Genomic DNA, 27,155 nt, shown 5'->3' on the forward strand with positions numbered 1-27,155 from the left:
AAACTTGAAATATAAATCCTCAGAAAAAGCATTTAATACATATTAAAACTGTTTATATATCCATACTCCCTTAATAAAGGAGTCCAGACATTAGAAAAATATCAGTCCACAAACACATGCGTTTTATATTTATGAAATAGGCTACACATGCCATAACGGTCGTGACACACACAAAAAAGTAACAAGTAATAGCCTACTACAAACCGGATGAAGAAGGGTTGGCTCTCCACAGAACATAAAATATTAATTTTATTTTTCGTGTTCGCATTTATGAGAAAATAAGCCACTAACGTTAAGTGTCTCACGATCCTCCTCCTCCTCAGGTATGATATGGTCCAGAAGTATATCATCATCTAGACGTGTTTTTTTTTTTTAAGTGTGTCAATGATAGTTGTTTAGCCATAGCTCAGTTAGGTTGCCGCGGCGACGGAAAACTTTTGGTCCGAAACGCGCCCGCGGTGTTGCGTGATAGCATCACTGGACTGACACGTGATATGTCGACATAATATTTTTATTTTGTTGCTATTTTTCTACGTATCTACTGTACATAAATGTCCTGATTGTCCCCAGGAGACTATTAAAATGAAATTACTTAATTCATTATTATTAAAATTAAAAATTGTAATTGTTTTTATTAATCTGATTGGGTGGGCCACCGATCAATCTGGGTGGGCACGTGCCCACCCAGGCCCACCCATAAATCCGCGCCTGGATGGGGCTGCTTTAGTATAGCATAATTGCAATATAAACGAGTTTTGCCTGCTCATTGACACGGAAGTGCATTTGCTCTTTTCTAACAGCTTACGAGTTACTTATTTTAATAAATAAAATGTAATTCTGGCTTCACAATTTATATTATAAAGATGATTTTAGTTAATTTATATATTTGTATTATTAATCCTTAATGTATTAAAAGAAAACACGTCTTCATGTCTTACTTAGTACAACCAAAAAGTACATTAACAGTATTATTGATTTTGATTAAAAAAACACCAAAAAGTACATTAACAGTATTATTGATTTTGATTAAAAAAAACCACTAAGTGAATATTTGTGAAGTTTGCAAATTATTTATTTGAATAACTTATGTAGGTACCTTACCTTTTGTGTTTTTAAACTGTCCATTTTGGTCTTTTCTATGATCATTTTCTCTTTGTTTTATTTGCAGTGTTAAAAGTGGGAATACAAATGAATGTAAACTGGGGGGGAAAGTGACAAGTTTTGAGAATTACATGTCACTGAAAAAAGATGGCAAACAGACTTTTTTTAAGTTTGCTTTTTTGTTCTAATACAATTTAATTGATGTAATTTTCTGTTGGCAAGAAAACAAGGTAAGATGAGGTGTTGCAATATATAAAAGCAACGATATTATATTTGAGAATATAAAGTAACTAAGGAATCTTTTTTCCTAATTTAGTAAGAGTAGTCCTGCCAGTTGGCCTACAAATCGATGTCATACCTGCACCCCTCTATTGCTGTTCCACACTCCAGTTCAATTGGTGGCGGTAATGCACCTAAAAGCTGGTTTGCTAACCGCCAAGGACTCAAGGAAAAGAAGAAGAAGAAGAAGAGGGCAGCAACAACACATTACTACAGTAATAATCACACAGAATTAAATAGCTTGTTAGAATATAAACAGGAAGACAATATATAATATTTGAAGTGATGTAGAGTCTAATTAGAATAAGACAATCTGGACTTATAGTAAACCTCTTGTGGGTACCATCACACAGGGTGTGAAAGGAAATGCAGACCATCTGGCTAAACAGTCAATCAGAAGTAAAGGGTTAATAGCAAATGCAATAAGAAAGAAATGGCAGAAGGAGTGGGATAGTTGAACAAAGGGTAGACACTTTCATCACATTCAAGAAAAAGTAGGTCTAGAAAGAAGAAAATTTGGCAACAGGAAAGATGACGTTTTAAGGCGTATTGGACATTGTTCGTTAAATCAGTGTCTGCATAGAATGGGGAAGCATGAAACTGGAAACTGACAAATGTGGTCAAGCAGAATCAGTAGAACACGTACTTATAGAGTGTGATGCATATTTCAACTAATCAAGCTTTAAGATCTTTGGCAATAAATAATTTGTCACTTCAGGTTCTGTAAGGAAATGGCCCAAAACAATCAAGATTGATCAAGAGAATTTAAGAGGCCGTATTAACGCCCCTCCCAGTCCCATCCCGTTTTCATTCGTCTTATTGTTTACCAACTTCCCAACCATTATGCGCTCCACACTCCTCTCCGTTAGGTGGCGGGAATGCCACATTTAAGTTGGTTTGACCACCTCCGTCAAACACCAGAAGAATAACACAGACGACATGTTTTCAGTGCTGAAGTCCGCTTTTTCCCCTTTCGCTAGAAATACTCTAGCAAAAATGCACTACAGTTCGGGGGTCAGCATTAGGCTTTTGCCCAGTTCTAAGTGCTCTTTTGAAGACCCAGTGCACGTGACCGTGAGTGGCTTAAAACCACAACAACGCGTGGATCTGCGCTCTAAAATCACCGATGAAAAGGGACTTGTTTTCAAGGCTTCTGCCACCTACCAAGCAGACAGCAGTGGTCAAGTTGACCTGAACCGCGACCCTTCTCTTGGTGGCAGCTTTACCGGAGTTGAACCAATGGGCTTATTCTGGGCACTAAAAGCAGACGTCGTAAGCTGCAAGTTTGCTATAACAGACTTGACGCGCCCTCAACTCGTTGACCTTGAATGTGTCAGTGACGATAAAGTCATCGCCAAAGTAACAAACGAGAGACACTGCATGGCCGATGGTGTCCGGAGAATTCCTGTAACTGAAGGCAGGATCAGAGGAACTCTTTTTATGCCACCTGGTCAGTTATTTTAGCTGTAGTATCCAATGTCTTAAAGACTAGTTTGTAAGGCACTCCATATAGCAGTGGTGGTTCTCAACCAGGAGGCCGCAGTATGACTTGGAAAAAATATTTAAATTATAATGCTTAAGATGAACTCGTACTCAGTCGACTGAGATGCGAAAGTTTTTGGCCATATTCTGTTTTGTAGCAGCGCCTTGTGGTGGAAACGGAGAAGTGCAGTGTAACACAATTGAAAAGGTCTTCTATTGTCAATCACTAATTCATGCTGGCCATTATTATTTTAATCAAGCCTGTCAAAGGAAGAGTTTTTAATGCTGATTTAAAAACATTTCAGGTAAAGGACCATTTCCTGGTATTTTGGATACCAATGTGTTTAGAGGAGGTCCGTTTGAGTTGAGGGCAGCTCTGCTGGCAAAAAGAGGATTTGCTGTTTTAGGCTTAGCTTTCCAAGCTTACCAAGATTTACCCAAAAGAGCTGACAAATTTCACCTTGAGTATTTTGAAGAAGGTATAGATTTCTTGCGACAACAGCCAGAGGTTAGTATGTATAACCATTCATGCGCATTCCTTATTGTTCTTATAATCTCTAAATATAAGAATCACAAATTCAATTCTAACACCTCTTTATTTTTTTTATTCAAAGGTCAAAGATCAAAAAATTGGCCTAGTGTCCATATCAAAGAGTGGAGATCTCGCTTTGTCAATGGCTACATTCCTGCCTGGTATATCGGCCACTGTCTGTATCAATGGGTGCAATGCCAATACTTTGGTCCCAATCTGCTATAAAGACATCTACATTCCACCCCTCTTGTTCGACGTAAAGAGATCAAAAATGACACCGTCAGGCCTTGTGGATATTGGGGATTGCATGAACGACCCGATGTCCAAAGAAGGCCTTCCTAGCGTTATTCCCATTGAGCGTGCCTCTGGTAACTTCATGTTTATAATGTCAGAAGCTGACAGGAATTGGCAAAGTGCCTATTATGCAAAACTTGCATGCGACAGACTCAAAGCACATGGGAAAAATAACTACGAGCTGGTGAGGTATGAAAAAGCGGGTCACTTTATTGAGGTGCCTTATATGCCCTTTTGTCTCGCTAATTTTCATGCTGCAGCCAACCATGCGGTTTTCTTTGGCGGGGAACCCAAGGCTCATTCAGAAGCACAGTTGGACGCATGGCCGAGGATTGTGAATTTTTTCAAAAAACACCTAGCAGCTGCTGATCACAACAAAAGATCTATGCTGTAAGAAAAAGGGCATTTACAGTACACAATAGTAGTCATGACATCCAGTTATAATGTTGACTTGCATTTCTAATCTAGATATCAAGTATTAAAAGTTCTTGATTTGCTTCTAAATCTATTTTCGTTTATCTCATTCATACAAAGTGTGATGCCCGAGAAACATTTTATAATATTATCAATGTTGAATGGAAACAGTAATGCTGCTAAAATAATTTTGTATCAATGTAAAATTTGTTACTGTCAGTATTTAAACCATCCATACTGAACAAAAATATTCTGAACTGTAATGAACTTTCACTGCCATGACACATTTTTAAATTATAGTCATATATTCAATATATAAGTCATTTAAAATCATATTGTAACTAATACTCACTTTACTGGTACTGTTGATCTGCATTCTTGTTTTTGCATTCTCTGTTCGTATCTCCTTACTAGGTCCATTTTTATTGTATAGCCCCTGGTGCCTTCATTTAAAAAAAAAACCTTGATTACATCTTCAGCCTTAGTGGAGGATAAAAAGCAGGTTGTTTTCCTCTTCACTATTTACTTTCCTAGTGAATGTTTGTGTCTAGATAAACATTCCATTAGGGTACAGACACTGATGAGATCTGCAACCATGGGCATTGGTTACAAGTGAGTTACTGTATGCACCTTACATACTAGAGCTTCCAATGAAGTACAATTAAATATCTTGAGATGATGTCTGTTTTTTATGTGTTCTATTATTAATTAATGTTAGTAATTATTTTATAACTTTTGATTAATTTCTGATTCTAGGAGGTGACCTCATATCTGTGTCTGATTTACATTTTGATTTGGATCCTAAAGTGTTGGTCGATGGAACGAGCTGCATCCACAAATGATTATTAGGAAGCCAATAATTCAAAATAATCTTTCTGTGCCACTACAATACTAAACATTATTTAGCAATACTATATTTAAAGGGATAGTTCAATCTTAAATGAAAATACTTTAATTTACTCTTCACCCTCAAGATGATTTTGAAGAAAGTTTGAACCGTTTTTCATCCTCACAATTAAAGTCTAAGGGGTTTACACTGTCTTTTGTGTTTGTGTGTGTTCCAGAGAAGTCAGGCAGGGTTAGAACAACATGATGGTGAGTTAATTATGACAGAATTTTTTCTTTTTAGGTGAACTATCCCTTTGATGATAAAGATGATTTTAGTTCATTTATATATTTTTATTATTAATCCTATAACGTAAATGTATTAAAAGAAAACACGTCTTCATGTCTTAATGAGTAAAAACCAAAAAGTACATTAAGAGTATTATAGATTTTGATTAAAAAATATATATATATATTTGTGAAGTTAACTTATGTAGGTACCTTGCCTTTTGTGTTTTTAAACGGTCCCTTTTGGTCTTTTCTATGATCATTTTCTCTTTATTTTATTTGCAGTGTTAAAAATGGGAATAAAAATGAATGTACTGGGGGGAAAGTGACAGGTTTTGAGAATTACATGTTGCTGAAAAAAGATGGCAAACAGACTTGTTAAGTTTTGCTTTTTTGTTCTAATACAATTTAATTGATGTAATTGAGGTAATCGCTCGATTTCTTTCATAAAAGAGAATTTGAATATTTGGATATGTAATGTGTCAAGCAACAGATTTCTCGATTTATTACTAGAGGGCTGCAACAAAGAAGAGTAGAAGAGAGAGTTGAACATGTTATTATATTGTACATTGTATGAAAATTAAAGATTAGTGTTGCTCATAAAATTGCAGGATAAAGGAATCCAAGACATGTCAAGAAAACAAGGTATGAAAGATGAGGTGTTGCAATATATAAAAGCAACGATATTATATTTGAGAATATAATTAACTAACTAACTAAGGTGAGAGTAGTCCTTTCCGCATAGAGCATACCTGTCAACCCTCCCGTTTTTCCCGGGATTCTCCCGTATTTTACATTGCTATCCCGCTATCATCCCGTTTAAATATTTTCCCGTATTTCTCCCGTATTTTTAATCTTTCTATAAATAATTTTTTTTAAATCCCAATGGGCGCAAACCAGTTAAGCCAAAATCCCGCCCTGCAGCTAATTTCATTGGTTAAGGTTACAATGACGGGTAGGTTTAGGGATCAGTGTTTGGTGTAGGCAATCAGTACTGTGATTCACATGACCAATAAAATCTTTAGAATCGGCTGCAGGGCGGGATTTCCACTGAAGTAGTTAGGGGGAAAAAATCGCGCGAAGAAGAACAGCAGCATCCGAGGATGGACGAACATGAGAGAGATGGCATTAACACACGCAATTATGTCAAAATGTCCGTTTTGTCGAGTATCCTCATAAGAGCAGTCTGAGCAGTCTTAAATTAGTTTAAAAAAAGTCGTAAATGAAAGCAAAGAGTTGTGAGAGAATGAGACGCGAGTGAGATCCGTCAGCGGCTGTTTTTAAAGAGACAGTAGCCAATAAAGCTTTCTGTCAGTAAAGTTAATCAAAGAACAAAGGTAACAGAGAAAAGCACTCACTGCTCTTAACTAAAGATCTTTTTTTACTTTAATAAGGATTAATATATGTACAATTTAAATTGTATGCAGTGCAAACTGTTTGATAACTTCAATTTCTGTATATTTTTCCTACCTGTTAGACAAATATTTAAAATATACTGTTTTATGTTTTTCTACCTTAATTTGGAGATTAATTGTGAAATTATTACATTATAAAATGTTAAAAAGTAAGTTTTTTTTAATGGCAATTAATCGTGATTAATTAATGCAGTTAATTGTTGCAATTGATAAAAATAAATAAAGAAACATGATATAAATAAAATAAAAATAAATAAATAAAGAACCCCCCCCCCCCCCCCTCCCCCTCCTCCCGTATTTTGGTATCCAAATGTTGACAGGTATGGCATAGAGTGGTGCAGGTTAGCGAGTTAGCATTTTAGCACCAGTTCCATCGTCCCAAAGTCAATGGGTTTTTTGAATGGGGTTTTGGTTAAATGGCTGAAATAAGCTCTGTGGTGAACACAAGCTCAATACACTTTCCCGTTTTATTCTATGACATAAAATAGGCTACATCAATATTACCACGCTCATGATTTTTTTTAAGCTGTTACATGTGTTGAAAAAGGTGGTTGCTAACAAGTGGCAACATTATTATTTTCTTTTTTTGTCTAAACGATAAACATAATATTTTAACCATTTATTAAATGCTCGAAGAAAAGAAACAAATGACTAAATGGGAGTCGAGGAGATTAAACGTCATCACGCCGAACAGTCAGCTCAGTCCGCTTTTACAGCATCGTTACGGTTATAATTGTGCACTTACAAACTAATCTAACTCAAACGTTCTGGGAAAATGTTTGTTGATAAAAACTGAAAGAGTTGTCTGACCCTTAGTGATGGTGACGTTGATTTCGTGGGACCGTGGTGTAGTTCGTTTATAACCTAACTTTAGCTTTTTACTACTGGCGACTGCATTTAGGCTTCAAAATGTATAAAAGATGTGTTCATCTGTGATAATTATCTTGATAGACAAAACGTGTAAGTATCATAAACTTTTGTTGATCACAGGGCTTTTTTTTTTTAGATAATCCAAAAGCCTATGGTAAAATTCTATTGGTTTGGTTTTTCTCGAGGGAACCAGTGTGATGTTAACTGCCAGTTGGACTACAAATCGTCTCTGGTTACTCACGTAACCGTAGTTCCCTGAGAGGAAGGAAGGAGACATTACGTATGGGGAAATCCATTTTCCTCGAAATGCTGAAGCCTGATTTGAATAACTCTTTTGCTTGCAAATAGCCAATGGAGCTCGCGCCCTCACCTGATTGGCTGACAGCCTCCAATATAGGTGACAATGGGCGCCAAAAACCTCAGAATCTTTCGACTGACGAGAGCTGATCGTTCCCTTACCGAGTCGGTCCCTCGGCATTACGTATGGGGAACATATAAAACCCCCGCCGTGTGGAGGTTGGCCCAGCTCGATCGAGCCCCTGTAGCGCACAAGCACTAAGCACTCAGACTGATAGCGCGCTAGCTCTAGGCAGGGTACTGGACCTGGTTGAAACACCCAATGTATTCTGGCACAGAGCCAACTCGGCGTCAACGTCATCAGTGTCTCCCCGAATCCAGCACTGAACTGGTGTGATATGGGGGAAAAATGTAGAAAACATGTTTGTGCTTTGAGAACATTGCCGGCTTATGAACGCGGGCGTAATAAAATGGCCACATAACAGTTAATGTGAATAATATCAACCGTATCTATTACTTCAGTAACTTGTCGCTGTCTATACGACCTGGTTGAAATCATGGTAGACACACACGCCAACCGTGTCCTCAGGCGACTTAGCTACAATGGCTGCTCAGTTCTCCCCTCCTGCACTGACAGAACATGTTGTGCAAACGAGGGAATGTCCAGGTTATAAAATCTCGCAAACGTGTTGTGAGATGACCAGCCCGCTGCGAGACAAGCGTCTTGAATAGACATGCCTTTTGCCCAAGCCCATGATGACGCCAAACTCCTAGTGGAGTGGGCGCGCACCCCTATTCGGACAATCTGTTCCTCGGGAATCATAAGCTAGCTGCACAGCTTCCACAATCCAGTGTGATAGTCTCTGCTTCGACAGCGCGCTGCCTTTCTTGGCGCCCGCATAGCAGACGAAAAGCTGCTCTGAAGCTCGAAACTGGCTAGTCCTGTTCACATAAGCACGTAGCGCGCGCACAGGGCACAAGGCGCGCTTCTGTGACACTGAATTGTCTAGTTCTACAAAACTGGGCCAGCGTTTAGACGTTCCTGCAGGAAGGTCAGAATAATGGAAATATCACAACCCTTGGGGTCTTCCCGCTTGTCAATACACCAGTTAGCAAACACCTTCCATTTCAGAGCATATAAGTGCCTCGTCGAAGGGGCTCTAGCTTCTGCTATCGTCTGCAGCACTCGCTGTAATATTCCGCATTGATCTGCCACACATGTAGGTCCCACAGCTCTGGGCTGGGGTGCCATATGGTGCCCCTCGCCTGGGATAAAAGGTCCCTTCTCGGCGGGACTCGCTATGGGGGGAGCTGCGACATGTTCACTAATTCCGGGAACCACGGCTGGTTGGGCCACTTGGGCGCTACCAGAATCAACGCACATCTCTCTTCCCTGATCTTTTGCAGCACTAGCAGCATTAATTTGACCGGGGGAAAAGCATACTTCCGCCCTTTGGGCCAGCGGTTCGACAGCGCGTCCCCTCCCAGGGGAGCTGTTGTCAGCGAGAAGTACAGCGGGCAGTGGGTGTTCTCCTCTGAAGCAAAGAGGTCGATCACTGCTTTGCCAAAGAGATTCCAGATCATATTTATAGTTTGCGGGTGTAGTCTCCACTCTCCGTGTACAATGCCGTCCCTGGACAGCATGTCTGCGCTGCAATTCAAACTGCCCGGTACATGTACTGCTTGGATCGAAAGAAGTATCTGATCCGTCCACAAGAGCAGCTGCCTCGCTAAGCCCTGCAGGGACCGAGAGCGCAACCCTCCCTGGCGACTGATGTATGCCACCACCGCCATGTTGTCCGTTCTGATGAGAACATGACGGTCCCTCACGAACGGGAGGAAGCTCTGCAGAGCTAAACGAACCGCTTCCATCTCCAAGCAGTTTATATGCCAGCGCTTCTGGTCCCCCGCCCACGTACCGAATGCTGGTCTGCCATCGCAGAGAGCTCCCCAGCCTGATAGTGATGCATCCGTAGTGACCACCACTCGTGCCCATAGCAGAACCCTGTTCGTACATGGTCGTGCCGGACCAAGGTGCCAGAGTCTCGAGGCATGAACGCGTTATGATAAGGCGTTCTGTCCCCGCTCTCCACGCCTGCGGCTGCACTCGGCTTTGCAACCAGTGCTGCAGCGGTCTCATGTGTAGCAAGCCCAGTCTGCAGATGGAGGCTGCAGCTGCCATCAGACCCAGTAACCTCTGAAACGTTTTCAAGGGGACAGCTCTGCCTTGAACGAAGAGTGCTAGTGTGTTGTGAATGGACTGGATCCTCGGCTCTGATAAGCGCGCAATCATCGTGCGCAGAAAACGCCTGTGATGCGGGGCTATCTGAATGTGAAAGTAGGCATCCTTTAGATCTACTACGATGAAGTAATCCTCGGGCTGAATATACGCGAGGATTTGCTTCACCGTAATCATCTTGAACGCGCGTTTCGCGAGCGCTTTGTTCAGTAATCTCAGGTCTAAGATGGGGCGCATACCTCCATCCTTTTTCGGGACTAGAAAATAGCGGCTGTAAAACCCGCGATTTCTCTCTTCCCCGGGCACTATCTCTACTGCTTGTTTGGCCAGGAGAGAGGAGATTTCTGCCCGTAGCAGTGGGGCGCTCTGTTCTGATACTTCTGACATAATCACGCCGCCGAAGCAGGGTGGTCTGCGAGCGAACTGAAGTGTATAGCCGGGTTTTACAGTGTTGATTACCCAATCGGTCGGAGGGCCGCCGTTACGGGTAACGGCCAGCCTTGAACGAAGTTCCTCACTCGACAACCTGATCCTTCAAGTGCCGCCTCCGTGTGGGCTCGACCCAGACACAGCACACAGTGCTCGTGTGCGTCTGGGAATTCGATAGGACCACCACACGTGCGGCAAAGAGACATTTCCTTCGATAAAAGCAAAAAATCCACCGGAACGCGAGAGGGGATAATCCACTTTGTCCACTCTGTACGCGTAAATCCACGGCGTTGTCACCTATATTGGAGGCTGTCAGCCAATCAGGTGAGGGCGCGGGCGCCATTGGCTATATGCAAGCAAAAGAGTTATTCAAATCAGGCTTCAGCATTTCGAGGAAAATGGATTTCCCCATACGTAATGTCGAGGGACCGACTCGATAAGGGAACGATGTCATACCTGCACCCCTCTATTGCTGTTCCACACTCCAGTTCAATTGGTGGCGGTAATGCACCTAAAAGCTGGTTTGCTAACCGCCAATAAACAAGGACTCAAGGAAAAGAAGAAGAAGAAGAAGAAGAAGAGGGCAGCAACAACACATTACTGCAGTAATAATCACACAGAATGAAATAGCTTGTTAGAATATAAACAGGAAGACAAGATATAATATTTGAAGTGATGTAGAGTCTAATTAGAATAAGACAATCTGGACTTATAGTAAACCTCTTGTGGGTACCATCACATAGGGTGTGAAAGGAAATGCAGACCATCTGGCTAAACAGGCTTTAAAACATTTACAAATTGACATTAAAGTGTCAAAGAGTAAATCAGAAGTAAAAGGGTTAATATCAAATGCAATAAGAAAGAAATGGCAGAAGGAGTGGGATGGTTGAACAAAGGGTAGACACTTTCATCACATTCAAGAAAAAGTAGAAAGAAGAAAATTTGGCAACAGGAAAGATGATGTTTTAAACTCAAGAATGCGTATTGGACATTGTTTGTTAAATCAGTGTCTGCATAGAATGGGGAAGCATGAAACTGGAAACTGTGACAAATGTGGTCAAGCAGAATCAGTGGAACACGTATTATAGAGTGTGATGCATATTTCAACTAATCAAGCTTTAAGATCTTTGGCAATAAATAATTTGTCACTTCAGGTTCTGTTAGGATATGGCCCCAAACAATCAAGATTGATCAAGAGAATTTAAGAGACCGTATTAACGCCCCTCCCAGTCCCATCCCGTTTTCATTCGTCTTATTGTTTATCAACTTCCCAAACATTATGCGCTCCACACTCCTCTCCATTAGGTGGCGGGAATGCAACATTTAAGTTGGTTTGACCACCTCCGTCAAACACCAGAAGAAACACACAGTCCACATGTTTTCAGTGCTGAAGTCCGCTTTTCCCCCTTTCGCTAAAAATACTCTGGCAAAAATGCACTACAGTTCGGGGGTCAGCATTAGGGTTTTGCCCAGTTCTAAGTGCTCTTTTGAAGACCCAGTGCACGTGACCGTGAGTGGCTTAAAACCACAACAACGCGTGGATCTGCGCTCTAAAATCACCGATGAAAAGGGACTTGTTTTCAAGGCTTCTGCCACCTACCAAGCAGACAGCAGTGGTCAAGTTGACCTGAACCGCGACCCTTCTCTTGGTGGCAGCTTTACCGGAGTTGAACCAATGGGCTTATTCTGGGCACTAAAAGCAGACGTCGTAAGCTGCAAGTTTGCTATAACAGACTTGACGCGCCCTCAACTCGTTGACCTTGAATGTGTCAGTGACGATAAAGTCATCGCCAAAGTAACAAACGAGAGACACTGCATGGCCGATGGTGTCCGGAGAATTCCTGTAACTGAAGGCAGGATCAGAGGAACTCTTTTTATGCCACCCGGTCAGTTATTTTAGCTGTATTATCCACTGTCTTAAAGACTAGTTTGTAAGGCACTCCATATAGCAGTGGTTCTCAACCAGGAGGCCGCAGTATGATTTGGAAAAAATATTTAAATTATAATGCTTAAGATGAACTCGTACTCAGTCGACTGAGATGCGAAAGTTTTTGGCCATATTCTGTTTTGTAGCAGCGCCTTGTGGTGGAAACGGAGAAGTGCAGTGTAACACAATTGAAAAGGTCTTCTATTGTCAATCACTAATTCACGCTGGCCATTATTATTTGAATCAAGCCTGTCAAATGAAGTTTTTAATGCTGATTTAAAAACATTTCAGGTAAAGGACCATTTCCTGGTATTTTGGATACCAATGTGTTTAGAGGAAGTCCGTTTGAGTTGAGGGCAGCTCTGCTGGCAAAAAGAGGATTTGCTGTTTTAGCCTTAGCTTTCCAAGCTTACCAAGATTTACCCAAAAGAGCTGACAAATTTCACCTTGAGTATTTTGAAGAAGGTATAGATTTCTTGCGACAACAGCCAGAGGTTAGTATGTATAACCATTCATGCGCATTCCTTATTGTTCTTATAATCTCTAAATAAAATGAAGCTAATTACAAAGGCAGGTTTATAAGAATCACAAATTCAATTCTAACACCTCTTTTTTTATTATTTTTTTTATTCAAAGGTCAAAGATCAAAAAATTGGCCTAGTGTCCATATCAAAGAGTGGAGATCTCGCTTTGTCAATGGCTACATTCCTGCCTGGTATATCGGCCACTGTCTGTATCAATGGGTGCAATGCCAATACTTTGGTCCCGATCTGCTACAAAGACATCTACATTCCACCCCTCACGTTCGACATAAAGAAATCAAAAATGACACCGTCAGGCCTTGTGGATATTGGGGATTGCTTGAACGACCCGATGTCCAAAGAAGGCCTTCCTAGCGTTATTCCCATTGAGCGTGCCTCTGGTAACTTCATGTTTATAATGTCAGAAGCTGACAGGAATTGGCAAAGTGCCTATCATGCAAAACTTGCATGCGACAGACTCAAAGCACATGGGAAAAATAACTACGAGCTGGTGAGGTATGAAAAAGCGGGTCACTTTATTGAGGTGCCTTATATGCCCTTTTGTCTCGCTAATTTTCATGCTGTAGCCAACCATGCGGTTTTCTTTGGCGGGGAACCCAAGGCTCATTCAGAAGCACAGTTGGACGCATGGCCGAGGATTGTGAATTTTTTCAAAAAACACCTTGCAGCTGCTGATCACAACAAAAGATCTATGCTGTAAGAAAAAGGGCATTTACAGTACATAATAGTAGTCATGACATCCAATTATAATGTTGACTTGCATTTCTAATCTAGATATCAAGTATTAAAAAAATTATCGTTCTAGTGATAATAATGGTTGATTTGCTTCCAAATCTATTGATGTTTATATCATTCATACAAAGTATGATGCCCGAGAAACATTTTCTAATATTATCAATGTTGAATGAAAACAGTTATGCGTCTAAAAATATTTTTGTAACAATGTTACATTTGTTACTGTCACTATTTAAACCATCCATACTGAACAAAAATCTTCTACAATCTTCTAAACGGTAAAAAAAAACAATCTTCTAAATGGTAATGAACTTTCACTGCCATGACACATTTTTTAATTATAGCAACACTTATTTCAAGTCATTTAAAATAATATTGTAACTAATACTCACTTTACTGGTGCTGTTGATCTGCATTCTTGTTTTTGCATTCTCTGTTAGTATCTCCTTACTAGGTCCATTTTATTGTATAGCCCCTGGTGCCTTCATTTCCAAAAGACCTTGATTACATCTTCAGCCTTAGTGGAGGATAAAAAGCAGGTTGTTTTCCTCTTCAGTATTTTCTTTCCTAGTGAATATTTGTGTCTAGATAAACATTCCATCAGGGTACAGACTCTGATGAGATCTGCAACCATGGGCATTGGTTACAAGTGAGTTACTGTATGCACCTTATACATACTAGAGCTTCCAATGAAGTACAATTAAATATCTTGAGATGATGTCTGTTTTTTATGTGTTCTATTATTAATTAATCTTTGTGATTATTAATTTCTGATTCTAGGAGGTGACCTCATATCTGTGTCTGATTTACATTATTTTGATTTGGATCCTAAAGTGTTGGCCGATGGAACGAGCTGCATCCACAAATGATTATTAGGAAGCCAATAATTCAAAATAATCTTTCTGTGCCACTACAATACTAAACATTATTTAGCAATACTATATTTAAAGGGATAGTTCAATACTTTCAAGATGAGAAAAGTCTTTTCAAGATTAACTCAAGATGATTTTGAAGAAAGTTTCAACCGTTTTTCATCCTCACAATTGAAGTCTAAGGGGTTTACACTGTCTTTTGTGTTTGTGTGTGTTCCAGAGAAGTCAGGCAGGGTTAGAACAACATGATGGTGAGTTAATTATGTCAGATTTTTTTTTTTTTTTTTTTGGTGAACTATCCCTTTCAAGTTTATTGCAGTATAACAGATGATTCTATGTACGTCAATACATCAAATCCAATCTCACTGTATGAATGGTGAGGATTGGTTACTTTCAGATTTATCAACGTTTTTCTTTTTTTTAAAACATGTAAATGGATGAGATCTCTGCGCAAATCTCCAGTGGTACTTATTGCAAATCTTTTAGAGAGCACTATGACAGGGAAACACTCTAGCAGGCCTTGTTATTTAACCCGCACTACTTAAGTGGAAGCTCTGAAGAGTTCTTACATGTTGATTCGCTGGAAAGGGTTCATTTTATATTTATAGAGGAGCTGTTACTATAACATGCAGTGCGTGGCCTTCTCATGAATTGATTGTGTTACTTTAACATTGTTGTTTTTCAGAAACATTATTTGGTTTCTAGAAACATTTGAAGAATGTTTTCCAGCCTATTCCTACACCAATAATTACTGATGTGGATGGCAGTATAAGCTCTACAACAAAGAACATCTTTATTATGGTAATGAATAGATGAGGGTCGGTTGCTAGCTGTGTTTTCTGGCCTGCATTTTGTGAGCTACGGAGGTCTTTTGCTCTATTTATGAACTTTTTTTATATAATGATTTACTTCTTAAAATAGTCATTGGACAACATTGGGATATATTAGCATGAGTCTAAGCAGCAGATGCTGCTATCTAGTGCTGAGAATAATATAGCAGATTGCAGTATCCATAAATCACAATCTCTTAAAGGAATTAAAATACAAAGTCTTAAATCAGATTTGATGCAGATTTACATAGATTTAAGAGGAAAAAATGTCTCTTAAAAATTAAGCTATAGGGTGAAGAAAGGGCTTACTGAACCAGCCTACAATAATATTTTTTACTATCCTATATAGAAAACTTTTATTTTATTTTGAATTATTTAAAATAGTTTATTGCCTGCTAAATCACAATGAGCTGGGTGTGCATCATGTAGAATTCACAAATAGGCATATTTAAGATTAAGTGTTCGAAACCTACATCCAAAACCACTGCTAGAAAAAAAAAGACATGACTTTACTTGAAAACGTATAGTTACTTGGGTATGTAGCCTAACTCTTGCGACAACATCCTTGTGTGACAACTAGCCACAGTCTTATTTCATGCAGGCTTTAGAGATTCCTCATGGGTTGTCTAAAATGTCCCCTGACCATAAGGAACGCTGACCTTCCTATTATAGAAACAAACAAACCAAAGCAACACGTAGACAAATTCAATGCAGTGTGAGTAGCCTATAGGCTGCTGTTTTCAAGGTTTGCACACTCAGTAGGCTAAACACTGCAAAGAATAATTTGTGGATTAGTAGCCTAGCCTATTGGCGTTTTGCTCACTGGATTAATTATTTATTATTCACAATAAGGAAAACTCTTCAAATACCGTATCTGTTCCGAGGATTCTGTTAATATCTTAACAGACATTACTTTGTTCGCGTGCAGGTTATGTCTGCATCAGTATCTCGCCAAATACAAGCTCAAATCCTCACGCGCCTCTACAAGACGCCGTAACGGACGGATACGGTAACGTTGTAGCCTATTGTAAGCGCCCACCTTTTATTTGAAGAAATAAAGCCCTATTGTCACTCTCAATTAAGCCTGTTCGCTAAAAACCCAGTAGTCAGATCACACACAGTCACGAATTTAACGTGATATGCGTTTACCAAAATCTTTTCTTTTTTTGACACTTGGATTTGGCTGATCATTCATAACGATCTCATACGGGTATGTTACTTCTCTATCGTATTGTCTAAGGCTTATCATGCACTGTTTAGACATCCTTATTTGCATACGTTTACATATTTTAGCAACCCAGTGCTCGCGAAATATTGCATTTAACCCGCAATGTTCGTCTATTGGCTAGTGAAACGAATTAAGCTGAGTGATGTGGCGTGAGACAAGCGCGTGAATGCCGCCGTCACTACATCACTGTGATCTTATTGTGATCTGTGCTGTGAAAACGAAATCATGCCTTTTTATATGTGAAATATGCCTTTCAAAATCGCGATTCTCACGTAGTTTAGCAATAAGACAACTAGGCTACGTAATGCAAATTTAACCAAATATGCAATCCTATCCGGGATATATTATGCTCGGGAAAGATCTCCGTTCAGCGTTTTTTCAGAATATTTCACGTTTTCGATAATTTGGAGAAACTGTAGAAAACTCGCGTGTTAATCATGATGGGCACGACATCATAACGCTCAAGCTCTATTCACCAATAACGTGCGCGCGGAGAGCCGAAGAATTATAGTGGCGCCTCGGATATGAATGATGATGGAGGCGGAAAACGCGGAGAGCTGGTTTCCTCTGTCAGAAAACGGAAACGCAAGTTTAAACGCCTCGAACCTGGGTTTCCTAAACGCGTCGTCTCCGGTGGGTCTGTGGGGTGATGCTCAGGATAAAGAGGTGACCCGGCTGGAGGAGATCCTGTACGTGCAGGAAAGAGCCTACAAAGATTTCACCACCACCATTCAAGTTTTCATCCTCATCGGCTCCCTTTTGGGTAAGTAGCCTATAAACACGAGAACGAACATGTTTTGCTGTTCGTCAGCACATGTGTGGGGATTGCACTGATCTCTAAATATATTTTAATAAAACAAACAATCACATCTAACTTAATTGATGTGATAAACTGCACAATTCAATATGAGCATATTAATGGCCTTTTGCACTGTACATGTGAATGAATATCCACTCTCAGGGTTACAGTTGGTGCACAAATTATATTTGGAATGTGAAAATTTAACAAACATTATCACAGGCTGACATATTTTTCGTGATAAATCGCATATGAGCAGATGTTACAATATATGTTCTGATCTGTATGATTTTTTGTAATTGTAAACAAAGCTGTTCGTTATTGAGCATTCACGGACACACACAGGTGTTGTAATTAGTCATGCTGCAGCAAGTTTTTCCCTTCACAATCACACCGTGAACCCAGATGTTGAAAGTAATAAAAAAAATAAAGTTGTCCATTTAAACATTAATTAACAATGTCACATTTTGAAATCTGTTCCTTGAATAAATATTCAAAATATTACAGTGCACAATTCATACTGTGAGAAATATCCATCCCACAAGCCTTTGTTCGAATAATTTATGCTTGGTCAAAGCTGGGGTACTTATGGGATGAATTAAATATTTGTTATTAAGAATTTAGAGTTTTTTTCTCTTTATAGTATTACAGGTGTTGTTCAAAATACTATTTTGTGTGATTACAGGTTTCTCTTTTGTAACATGTTGACTTCTCTGCAATGAATGTGCAGTTTTACATTCACTTCTTTTGAGAACAAGTTTGTTAAATTAATAAACTCAACTCGATCATTTCAATTCTCTAATCTGCACGTATTTCTATAATATGCAGTAATATTGGTATCTTTCCTAAATAAAACATTGTTCGTCGCAAATTGCTGCTTCAGTTAACTCAAACAATTAAACTAGTTAGAGATGCCTCCATTATTCTATAGATTTTTATAGTACATCACTACTCAACTGGAGAACTTTTGCCGAGATTCGAATGGTTTTGATGACAATTTATATGCTGGCGCGGATGCCATGTGCAAACAGCTTGTTTACAACTTTTTAAACTTAGAATATGTATGCTAATCAAATGATTCGCCATGCTTGAGATGTGTCCAAGAAAATGTGTTAAGAAGATGACTGTAAAATCTTACACATTGCAGCAACATGATTATCTAGAAGCCATTGATCATGTGACTAATCAGGACAAATCCCCCCCCAAAAATAGTTTTGCTTATTCATGCTTCAATCAATACAAACAGAGATGTGTAATGTTTTCACAATCAGTTTGATGTCACATGGTAGATTTCTAAGGAGGATTTTTACTACATGACAGCCATTCACTCTGACAATGATGCCAAGGTTACACAGATTACATGCTGTGGGACACGATTGATAATCTTATCTTCTTAAAAGCAGTGTGTTCACACCATCCTGTGCCAATGGAAATGGTGCAAGATTTGCAGAAAGAAAAATCTTTCAGAGCTCTCCTCAGAATAAATGAGATTTTAGCATTGATTATATAATGTCCCTTTGTTCTGCTTGTTTATTTTTTCTGAAAGAAGGCAATTTCATAAGACATCACATGACCAATTAGCCTGCAGAATGCTTCGTTTAAATGTTTGTAATCTGAAGATCAGTCTCTGCACTGGATTAGGGCTCAAGTTTCAGAAAAGCTGGGAATTTTGTGTTTCTAACATTCATTGTGATTACTAGTTATAGAAAGTCATTGTGGCAATGGGTTAGTCATTATTGCACCTATATCCTTGGCATTCATTTAGCAAACAGCTTGGCTCACGTATAGGCTATACCCTCCAAATAAAAAATAATACAGTTGTTTGATAGCATGATATTCCAATAACATCTTTATCTTTTTGCTGTTTATACATTCAAGTTCAATATTACATTCATGAGTAAAATGCATAAATAAAGTAAATGATAACATAATGTTCCTTTTTGGGTGAACTATCATTTTAAACGCATGGCAATATTTGAAACAATATGTTCTGACAATTGTATTACTTTTGAATGATTTTTTCAGTGATTAAGATTTTTAGTGATTAAGTTAGTTGTTTGAAGATGTCAGGAAGGAGCAGCCAATATCTATTTTCACTCTTCAGAATTCTCAAACGTATTAGAAAGAGTTGAGAAACCACTAAAGAAGCTCCTGTGAAGTCTAAATACCACTGTTAACCACAAACTTTCTGGAGCCCTCTGGGAACAAATGGGCAATTGTCCGGCACTGTCAGTGTGCACTCTAAATGTCATCAGGGTAATAACACAGTGGCAGCTGCTGATGGATTCCTCTGTGCTGTGCCCGTTACACCTGCATGGTAATGGGAAAAGATGAAAGTCACAATCTTTGCGAAAAAGATGCACCTTCCGAAAGTGTGTCAAGCGTAATAATGGAGCTGGCTAGAGCACCTGTCACCTAAGTGCTCCGTTCGCATCAATATCCAAGAAGAGAGTCACCTCAGGCTCCATTTCAATTCAAGGCGTGTGAATTCCTGATGTCCGTGCATCATTTCTTAAAAGAAAAAAACCCCTTGGTTTTCCACTTGAAATGACATGTTTCATTTTCATTTAGCCGCAAGCAGTGTTGGGGTTAACACATAAAAGTAACTTGAGTTGCGTAATCAGATACTTTTTTCAACTAGTAAAGTAATGCATTACTTTTAAATTTACAGCAAAATTTCTGTGTCCTTTTTTTCAAATAAGTAACTCAGGTTACTTTGTTTTTCCATTTATTGACTGACAGCTCTCCTTGAGAGAAAGCATGAGTAAGTCCAGAGGTGTTGTGTGAGCATGATGGTGGTTATTGCTGTTTTAGAATAAATGTGAGCAGACATTTACTCATCTCACTTGCAACAGAAAAAGAAAGAAACAGATTCAGTTTTACTCAAAATGAATAAAACCGTGAAATGCAATCTCTGAATATTACACAAACCTGCAATAATTAAATATATTAAATGACACAAATATACTTTATGTAGTTAATCTCACTTTATTAACCAATGTCTTTGTTGCTGACCTTCGATGATCCAATTCAACCATACTATTAAGCAAAAATGACTTCACATTTGTTAGTTTTTTTTGCTGAAGTAAGTTTCTCCTGCATGGTTTTTATTTTTATTTTTTCTGGACAGGCGTGAATTTGCATTTCTTTCAGCCTGAGGCTTATTCATTTCACTTTTGGAGGGAAAAATTGCCTTTACATTTGCCAAAAATACGTAATGCAATTAGTTACTTTTTTTAGGGAGTAGTGCAATATTGTAAAGCATTGCTTTTCCCACTTTCCCCAACACTGGCCCAACATTTTACATGCTCACACTAATTGGTTTAATTGCATATCTATCTATGGTATGAAGAAAGTATGGAAATGCTTATCTCTGACAGCTGTGTTGTCATGTGCTTAAATGAGTATTCTGAGTTTATAGCCTACAAGTTGGAGCATTTGACTTTCAACCTGACCTCAATTTCTTCACAAAAGGCACTGTGGAAGTGAATAGACCCATTTTTGGGTGGATTTAAAAGCGTAACTTATAATTATATAAAAGCTTCTGTTAAAACTTGTGTATTTTTTTAGCTGTAAAGCTGTTTAATTACAGGTTTTTGGTGTTCTGTTTCAATGCAAATAAAACTATGTAATTTTACACAAAAAAGGGACTCTTTCACACAAAAATCGTATTGACACATTGTTTACGTCTTTTTTGTTTGTTGTGGCTATACTGTTGCAACAATTATTGTAAAATTTACAGATTGCAAGTTTCTTGATTATTACGCAGGAATGAGAGTATAGCTCCTAGCCATATCAGCCTAGAAAATCGCAACTTTTCCGTCGGTCTTAGTACACGATGTAACTACAGAAGAGTCAAGTTTTAAATAGGAAAAATATCTAAACTCTTTGGTCATTTTTTTGAGAGAGATGCTAATGGTCCTGTCCGATTCAATGATCTATGCTAAGCTATGCTAAAAGTGGTACTGCCAGACCCGGAGATCGGCTGAATGGATTCGAAAACGGTAAAACTCAACTGTTTAACTCTGGGGGAGTTGTAAAATGAGCCTATTTCCAAAAAAGTGGAGTATCCCTTTAACGTCCACTGAACCTGGAATATTCCTTTAAAAAGATGAAATACCCAACCGGTGTCTCATCTCAAGTGAACATCTCAATATTGCAATCACTTGTTAAGATACGTGCTACGATTTAACTTCTTCAGCAAATCTTCTGTGCTGTGAGGCTTGTTTGTCCTTCATCACAGCATAAGAATAACATACTGTTTATTGGCAGAATCAGGCTTTTCACTGTTTTTCCCCTTTAAATAAGCTTGCAACCTTCAGGTACCTCATTGCCATGGGAACTGCTGTAGACAATGAGACGAAGGCTGCACATTCAACTGTGTGTCCTTAGATACTGACCTAGGCTTGTGAATCTTCAACCTTTTCTCCTTTTCATCTCTTTCTCCTCAGGCAATATTGCAGTGCTATGGTGCACTTGTTACACCAACGTCTTCAAGTCTGTCACAAATCTCTTCATCAAGAACCTGGCGTTTTCTGGCATTTGTGCTGGGTTGGTGTGTGTGCCCTTTGACATAGCCCTGAATGCCAGCCCCCTCTGCTGCCTCTGGGTTCACACACTCTTGCTTTGCAAAACCATCAAGTTCCTACACAGACTTTTCTGCTCCGCCACTGTGCTAAGCTTCGCTGTCATTGCCCTGGACAGGTGAGTGGATACACATTTATTCATCTTTTGCTTTTAACTGAAGTGTAATTGTCTCAGCTTTGAGGTCACTATAATTCAGCCTCAACCAAACAATCATTAAAACCATTGGTTAAGATAATAATAGGGTAAAAGATCTTGTGAAAAAATCTGGAAACCCTTACAGTTGTACTCAACCCATGGGCACCAGCTGTTTCACAGACTAGTGCTTCCATAGCAACATACTCTCTGCCAGACCCTTTATCAATTCATTGAATAATTTATTTTGCTTAGCACAGAAGCCTTTCTTGATACAAGCATTTTTTCACTTCAGAAAAAAATTCATAGACACACCATGCCGACACAAATCGCATAATAAAACATACTGATATCCATATTTGACAGATTTGTTTTGATTTCTTTTTTAATTTTCTGAGATTCCAGTTATGAATCAATAAAATACATCTATGGTTTTGCACACACATAAGGCATTTTAACTGTGATATTATAATAAACAATTAAGTCATTTAAACAGTACCAAGGTTATGTAATTGGGTCAACTACGGCTGGGAGCCGACAAGCGATTCTAATTCAAAACCAGAACCAAAAAATTAATTTAGCACAACTACTCTAGTCCGCTTCCCAAACGGTTGACTCTTATGAGTCAGTTCTTTATAGTGATCAAATCAAATAAAAACTCTTCAGTTAACTCAAACCAACCGATTTCCGAACGAATCATTCTTTTACAGAATGAACCGATTATTTTTAGCAAATCAAACGTATAGTTTACCTGTTACGGTCACTACATTTCCCATCATCCTCCCTGGCCCTCACCTGCATGCTCTTCCTCTGTTCATTGTTCAGCTGTATCTTGTTAGTTTCCATGGTTACTGTCATTGAGTTAATTTGCCCCAGCTGTGTCTTGTTTCCCTGATCTGTTCTCTGTGTATTTAAGCGCCTCTGTTTCTCCCTGTTCCTTGTCTTGTATCATTTACTTTAAGTTGATGTGTGGTTATGTTTCCTTGTCTTATTTCCTTATTAAAGTCTCCTATTGAATCTCCTTCGTCGTGTGCTTAATCTCAACCACCTCAGCTGTAACATTACCATTGTATTATAATGCTTGTGAGGCCTAATATTGCTACAGATTGGTTAATATGTGTAATTAATTTAATCAGATGTGGTTTACATGCTCAACAATATTCAATCATTTTAACACGATGGATATTTATATGTATTTATATGCACTGGGACGGTTTGCAGCCGAGTGTGAAGCGGCTGGGATGAGAGTCAGCACCTCCAAATCCGAGGCCATGGTTCTCAGTCGGAAAAGGGTGGTTTGCCCGCTTCAGGTTGGTGGAGAGCTCCTGCCTCAAGTGGAGGAGTTCAAGTATCTTGGGGTCTTGTTCACGAGTGAGGGAAGGATGGAACGGGAGATTGACAGGCGGATCGGTGCAGTTTCTGCAGTAATGCGGTCCCTGTACCGGTCTGTCGTGGTGAAGAAGGAGCTGAGCCGCAAGGCGAAGCTCTCGATTTACCGGTCAATCTACGTTCCTACTCTCACCTATGGTCATGAGCTGTGGGTCATGAAAGAAAGGACAAGATCCCGGATACAAGCGGCCGAAATGAGCTTTCTCCGCAGGGTGGCTGGGCGATCCCTTAGAGATAGGGTGAGAAGCTCGGTCACTCGGGAGGAGCTCAGAGTAGAGCCGCTGCTCCTCCACATCGAGAGGGGTCAGTTGAGGTGGCTCGGGCATCTTTTCCGGAAGGTGTTCCGGGCATGTCCCACCGGGAGGAGACCCCGGGGAAGACCTAGGACACGCTGGAGAGACTATGTCTCCCGGCTGGCCTGGGAACGCCTCGGTGTCCCCCCGGAGGAGCTGGAGGAAGTGTCTAGGGAGAGGGAAGTCTGGGCATCCCTGCTTAGACTGCTGCCCCCGCGACCCGGTCCCGGATAAGCGGTAGAAGATGGATGGATGGATGGATGGATGGATGGATGGATATTTATATGAGACAACTAGGGCTGGGAACCAACGAGCTATTCTAATTTAGAACCAGTTCCATAAAAATAAAAAAACACCAACTGTGCGAACAGGGGTTCTCCACACAGATTGCGCTGCGTTGACTAAATGAAAGATAGACACTGGACCTGTTTTGTCTGCAAATTGTAATCCTCTCTTTCGCTTCCAGGTACTACTCAGTGTTGTATCCACTGGAGAGAAAGATATCAGATGCCAAATCCAGAGACCTGGTCATCTACATCTGGGTGCATGCCGTGGTGGCCAGTGTCCCTGTTTTCGCCATAAGCAATGTGACGGATGTCTACGCCACCTCATCTTGTTCTGACGGCCAGTCGTTTGGACATCTGGTTTACATGGTCACATACAGCATCACCACGCTTATTTTACCACTAGCAGTGGTGTTTCTAGCCATGGCACTAATCCGCCGTGCATTAAGCAGCAGCCAGAAGAAGAAAGTGATCATCGCAGCGCTGCGCACCCCTCAGAACAGCATTTCCATTCCGTATGTGTCTCAGCGTGAGTCTGAACTTCATGCCACTCTGTTGTCCATCGTCCTAGTCTTTGCACTCTGCAGCACTCCCTACGCCGCTCTGGTGATATACCGTGCAGTGCTGGGGGCTGCAAAAGCCTCGGCTTGGTTACAACTGACTGCTGTGTGGCTGCCAAAGGTGTCTCTCCTCACCAACCCACTGTTTCTCCTCACAGTAAACCGCTCTGTGCGACGTTGCCTTCTCGATATGCTAGCAAGGTTGCACCGACGCTATAGCCGGAGGAACATGGTCAGCATTGGAGGTCTGGCTGAGGTAGGGCCACTAGGGGGCGAGACTGTGGTTCGCTCTGGTAGTCAACTCCTAGAGATGTTCAATATCGGCCAACAGCAGATCTTCAAACCGAATGAGGAAGAAGAAGATGAGAATGAAATTTCATCTGTGGCTTCCGCCAACTTCCAACCCAAAGATGAGGGACAGGGTGGAAATGGAATGCTGGCAGGAGAGCTGCGTCAGCTACAGTCAGGGGACGGGGTTAAAGAAGAGGGCTTAGTGTTACCAAAACATTCCCCTATTCAGTCATGTGCCTACTCCTCTTCGCAGGTTGCCCCCGCGACTCCCACGGACCCCGAGGATGCAACGCAGTTTGGTTTCGGGCCGTTTGAGCTGCCTCCTCAATGGCTGCCTGAAACCAGGAACAGTAAGAAAAGACTCCTTCCTCCGTTGGGTAACACACCAGAGGAGCTGATCCAGACCAAGCAACCTAGAGTTCGACCTGAGAGACGCATCAGTAGAAACAATAAAGTTAGTACCTTCCCTAATGTGGACCCCTAAAACACAGTGCCATGGACTAAATCATTAAAAACCAAGAAAAAAGACTATCTGCTTTTATATCGAAAGTTATTTTGGGATCATTTTCTATGTGAGTGCCGAACAATGAAGGAGAGAACTCATGGAGAGTTTACGTTTACAGTAGGAAGTAGGTAGAGTTGTCATGCTCTCTTGCTGTCCGTTTGGGCGATTTAATAGACATTCGTTCATCTCCACGAACTGACAGAACCGGAAATTGATCTTTCACAGGAAATGCAAGAAACACCATATGGTAGGCATGGATTGTTTGATATTTGTTTTGTTGGAATGGTGAATAAAATTAATCCCAATCATTTTTATGTAGATATGTCCATGCTGTGTTGAATGTGACTAATGTGTCCTGCTCAACTTGTTGAAGCATCACCCCACTGCCCACATTTTATTTAGCAACATAATCTATTTTCAAATAGCCAGAAACGAGTTTACTCACAATTAAAGCATATAAATGAACTTTTATGTGCACTACCATTACAATGCTATTAAAATGCTGCCATGACCACATGCTGGTAATGGAAAACCAATGTGGGTTTAATGTACAAACACCCAATAATGCTGTTGGCATTTATTAGAGAAAGATGATTTATTATTGACATAAAATGGCGAAGAAACTTTTAATCCCATGCACTGAAGTGTTCAGATTCTACATAGTACCTTTAAGAACAAATCACAGCCCTTGTCTGTGGTCAGCTATTATCAAGATTTGCAAATGTAGATGGGAAACAGAATACATTTTAATACGCAACAATGAATTATTTAATCAGTTCGTCTGCAGAGGAATATGTCTTTTCTGTTAGAGAACAGGAGAGTATATAATGGTGTGAAACACAATGAGAAGACATCCTCTGCTTAGAGGTCTGTTGACAGTAAAGTGTTGTTTGGAACAATATAGTTTAATCACACTGCATAAGCATTGTGACTCACAGGCTTTCATTTAATTATACCTTTTCTTCAAAAGCCAGGCCATTCTCAGGCTAATTACATGTGTATTTGTATTTCTTACATAATCAGTTATTTGGAAGAAATCCTTTCTCTTCCAATATGTCCAGCTATAATCAAAATAAACATTGGGTCGGTAAAAACCTATAATTGAAATACTATGCAAAACAATGCATAAAGGAACATTGTTTTGACACTGAAATGTTCAGAAAATCTCTAAAGACTATTTCTTGGCAGTGGTTCATTAAATCTGTTTTACTGAGCGACCAAGTTTCTCATTCATTGACCCGTATTTGTTTTTAAAGCATGTCTCATTAAACGCATTTCATAAAAAAAGAAACATTGTTTCTCTGAGTTAATCGCCTTTTATGGCAAAGGCAAAGCTAAAGATTAGGCACTTGTGACTTGTGACGTGACTGAGATGAAAAAAAAAAAATATTAAAAAGGGCAGCGTGTTCCCCCCACACATGCCAGTTTTAGTGTCATTAATTAAAATGTCTTAATGTATTTTGAAGATTTAATGTGTTATCCAAATCCAGTATCCGCAAGCTTGGATTTCTAATATAGCTACACCACAACGGGTATGTGGAAATAACATAATACTTTGTGCTCCGCCAGAATGCTTGAATGTATAAAAAGGTCAAGTGAAAGTGTTGTTTTGAAATACAGTGATTGTCATCCATTTACTTGGCACTTTTAAAACACTAAAAAATAAAATAATAATAATGCCATTTTCATGATTTCCAAAGCATTAGGTAGATTGTC

At 39.7% G+C, this 27,155-nt stretch overlaps 3 protein-coding genes across 3 annotated transcripts; all 3 read left to right on the forward strand.

The window, feature by feature from the left end:
• Positions 1-2,295: 2,295 nt before the first annotated feature.
• LOC311305090 (acyl-coenzyme A thioesterase 1-like) lies at positions 2,296-4,776 on the forward strand. Its single transcript, XM_084432574.1, has 3 exons — positions 2,296-2,830; positions 3,168-3,370; positions 3,477-4,776. Exons 1-3 carry the CDS (start codon positions 2,320-2,322, stop codon positions 4,080-4,082), a joined length of 1,320 nt encoding a protein of 439 aa, XP_084288700.1. The 5' UTR covers positions 2,296-2,319; the 3' UTR covers positions 4,083-4,776.
• A 7,047-nt stretch (positions 4,777-11,823) lies between these two features.
• On the forward strand, positions 11,824-14,382 carry LOC311304497 (acyl-coenzyme A thioesterase 1-like). Its single transcript, XM_084431531.1, has 3 exons — positions 11,824-12,351; positions 12,684-12,886; positions 13,029-14,382. Exons 1-3 carry the CDS (start codon positions 11,841-11,843, stop codon positions 13,632-13,634), a joined length of 1,320 nt encoding a protein of 439 aa, XP_084287657.1. The 5' UTR covers positions 11,824-11,840; the 3' UTR covers positions 13,635-14,382.
• A 2,059-nt stretch (positions 14,383-16,441) lies between these two features.
• Positions 16,442-26,808, forward strand: gpr176 (G protein-coupled receptor 176). Its single transcript, XM_084431818.1, has 3 exons — positions 16,442-17,362; positions 21,850-22,102; positions 24,266-26,808. The coding sequence occupies exons 1-3, from the start codon at positions 17,128-17,130 to the stop codon at positions 25,416-25,418; spliced, it is 1,641 nt and encodes a 546-aa protein (XP_084287944.1). The 5' UTR covers positions 16,442-17,127; the 3' UTR covers positions 25,419-26,808.
• The last annotated feature ends 347 nt before the right edge of the window (positions 26,809-27,155 follow it).

This window comes from Rutilus rutilus (genome assembly GCF_951802725.1).
Source record: "Rutilus rutilus genome assembly, chromosome: 15".
Classification (NCBI taxonomy): domain Eukaryota; kingdom Metazoa; phylum Chordata; class Actinopteri; order Cypriniformes; family Leuciscidae; genus Rutilus; species Rutilus rutilus.

Excerpts from the sequence above, each read along its gene's own strand:
- LOC311305090 (XM_084432574.1), top strand. The coding sequence starts at position 2,320 with ATGTTTTCAGTGCTGAAGTCCGCTTTTTCCCCTTTCGCTAGAAATACT. Across the intron at positions 2,831-3,167 it reads AACTCTTTTTATGCCACCTG|GTAAAGGACCATTTCCTGGT; the intron begins GTCAGTTATTTT and ends AAAACATTTCAG. Across the intron at positions 3,371-3,476 it reads TCTTGCGACAACAGCCAGAG|GTCAAAGATCAAAAAATTGG; the intron begins GTTAGTATGTAT and ends TTTTATTCAAAG.
- LOC311304497 (XM_084431531.1), top strand. The coding sequence starts at position 11,841 with ATGTTTTCAGTGCTGAAGTCCGCTTTTCCCCCTTTCGCTAAAAATACT. Across the intron at positions 12,352-12,683 it reads AACTCTTTTTATGCCACCCG|GTAAAGGACCATTTCCTGGT; the intron begins GTCAGTTATTTT and ends AAAACATTTCAG. Across the intron at positions 12,887-13,028 it reads TCTTGCGACAACAGCCAGAG|GTCAAAGATCAAAAAATTGG; the intron begins GTTAGTATGTAT and ends TTTTATTCAAAG.
- gpr176 (XM_084431818.1), top strand. The coding sequence starts at position 17,128 with ATGATGATGGAGGCGGAAAACGCGGAGAGCTGGTTTCCTCTGTCAGAA. Across the intron at positions 17,363-21,849 it reads CCTCATCGGCTCCCTTTTGG|GCAATATTGCAGTGCTATGG; the intron begins GTAAGTAGCCTA and ends CTTTCTCCTCAG. Across the intron at positions 22,103-24,265 it reads GCTGTCATTGCCCTGGACAG|GTACTACTCAGTGTTGTATC; the intron begins GTGAGTGGATAC and ends TTTCGCTTCCAG.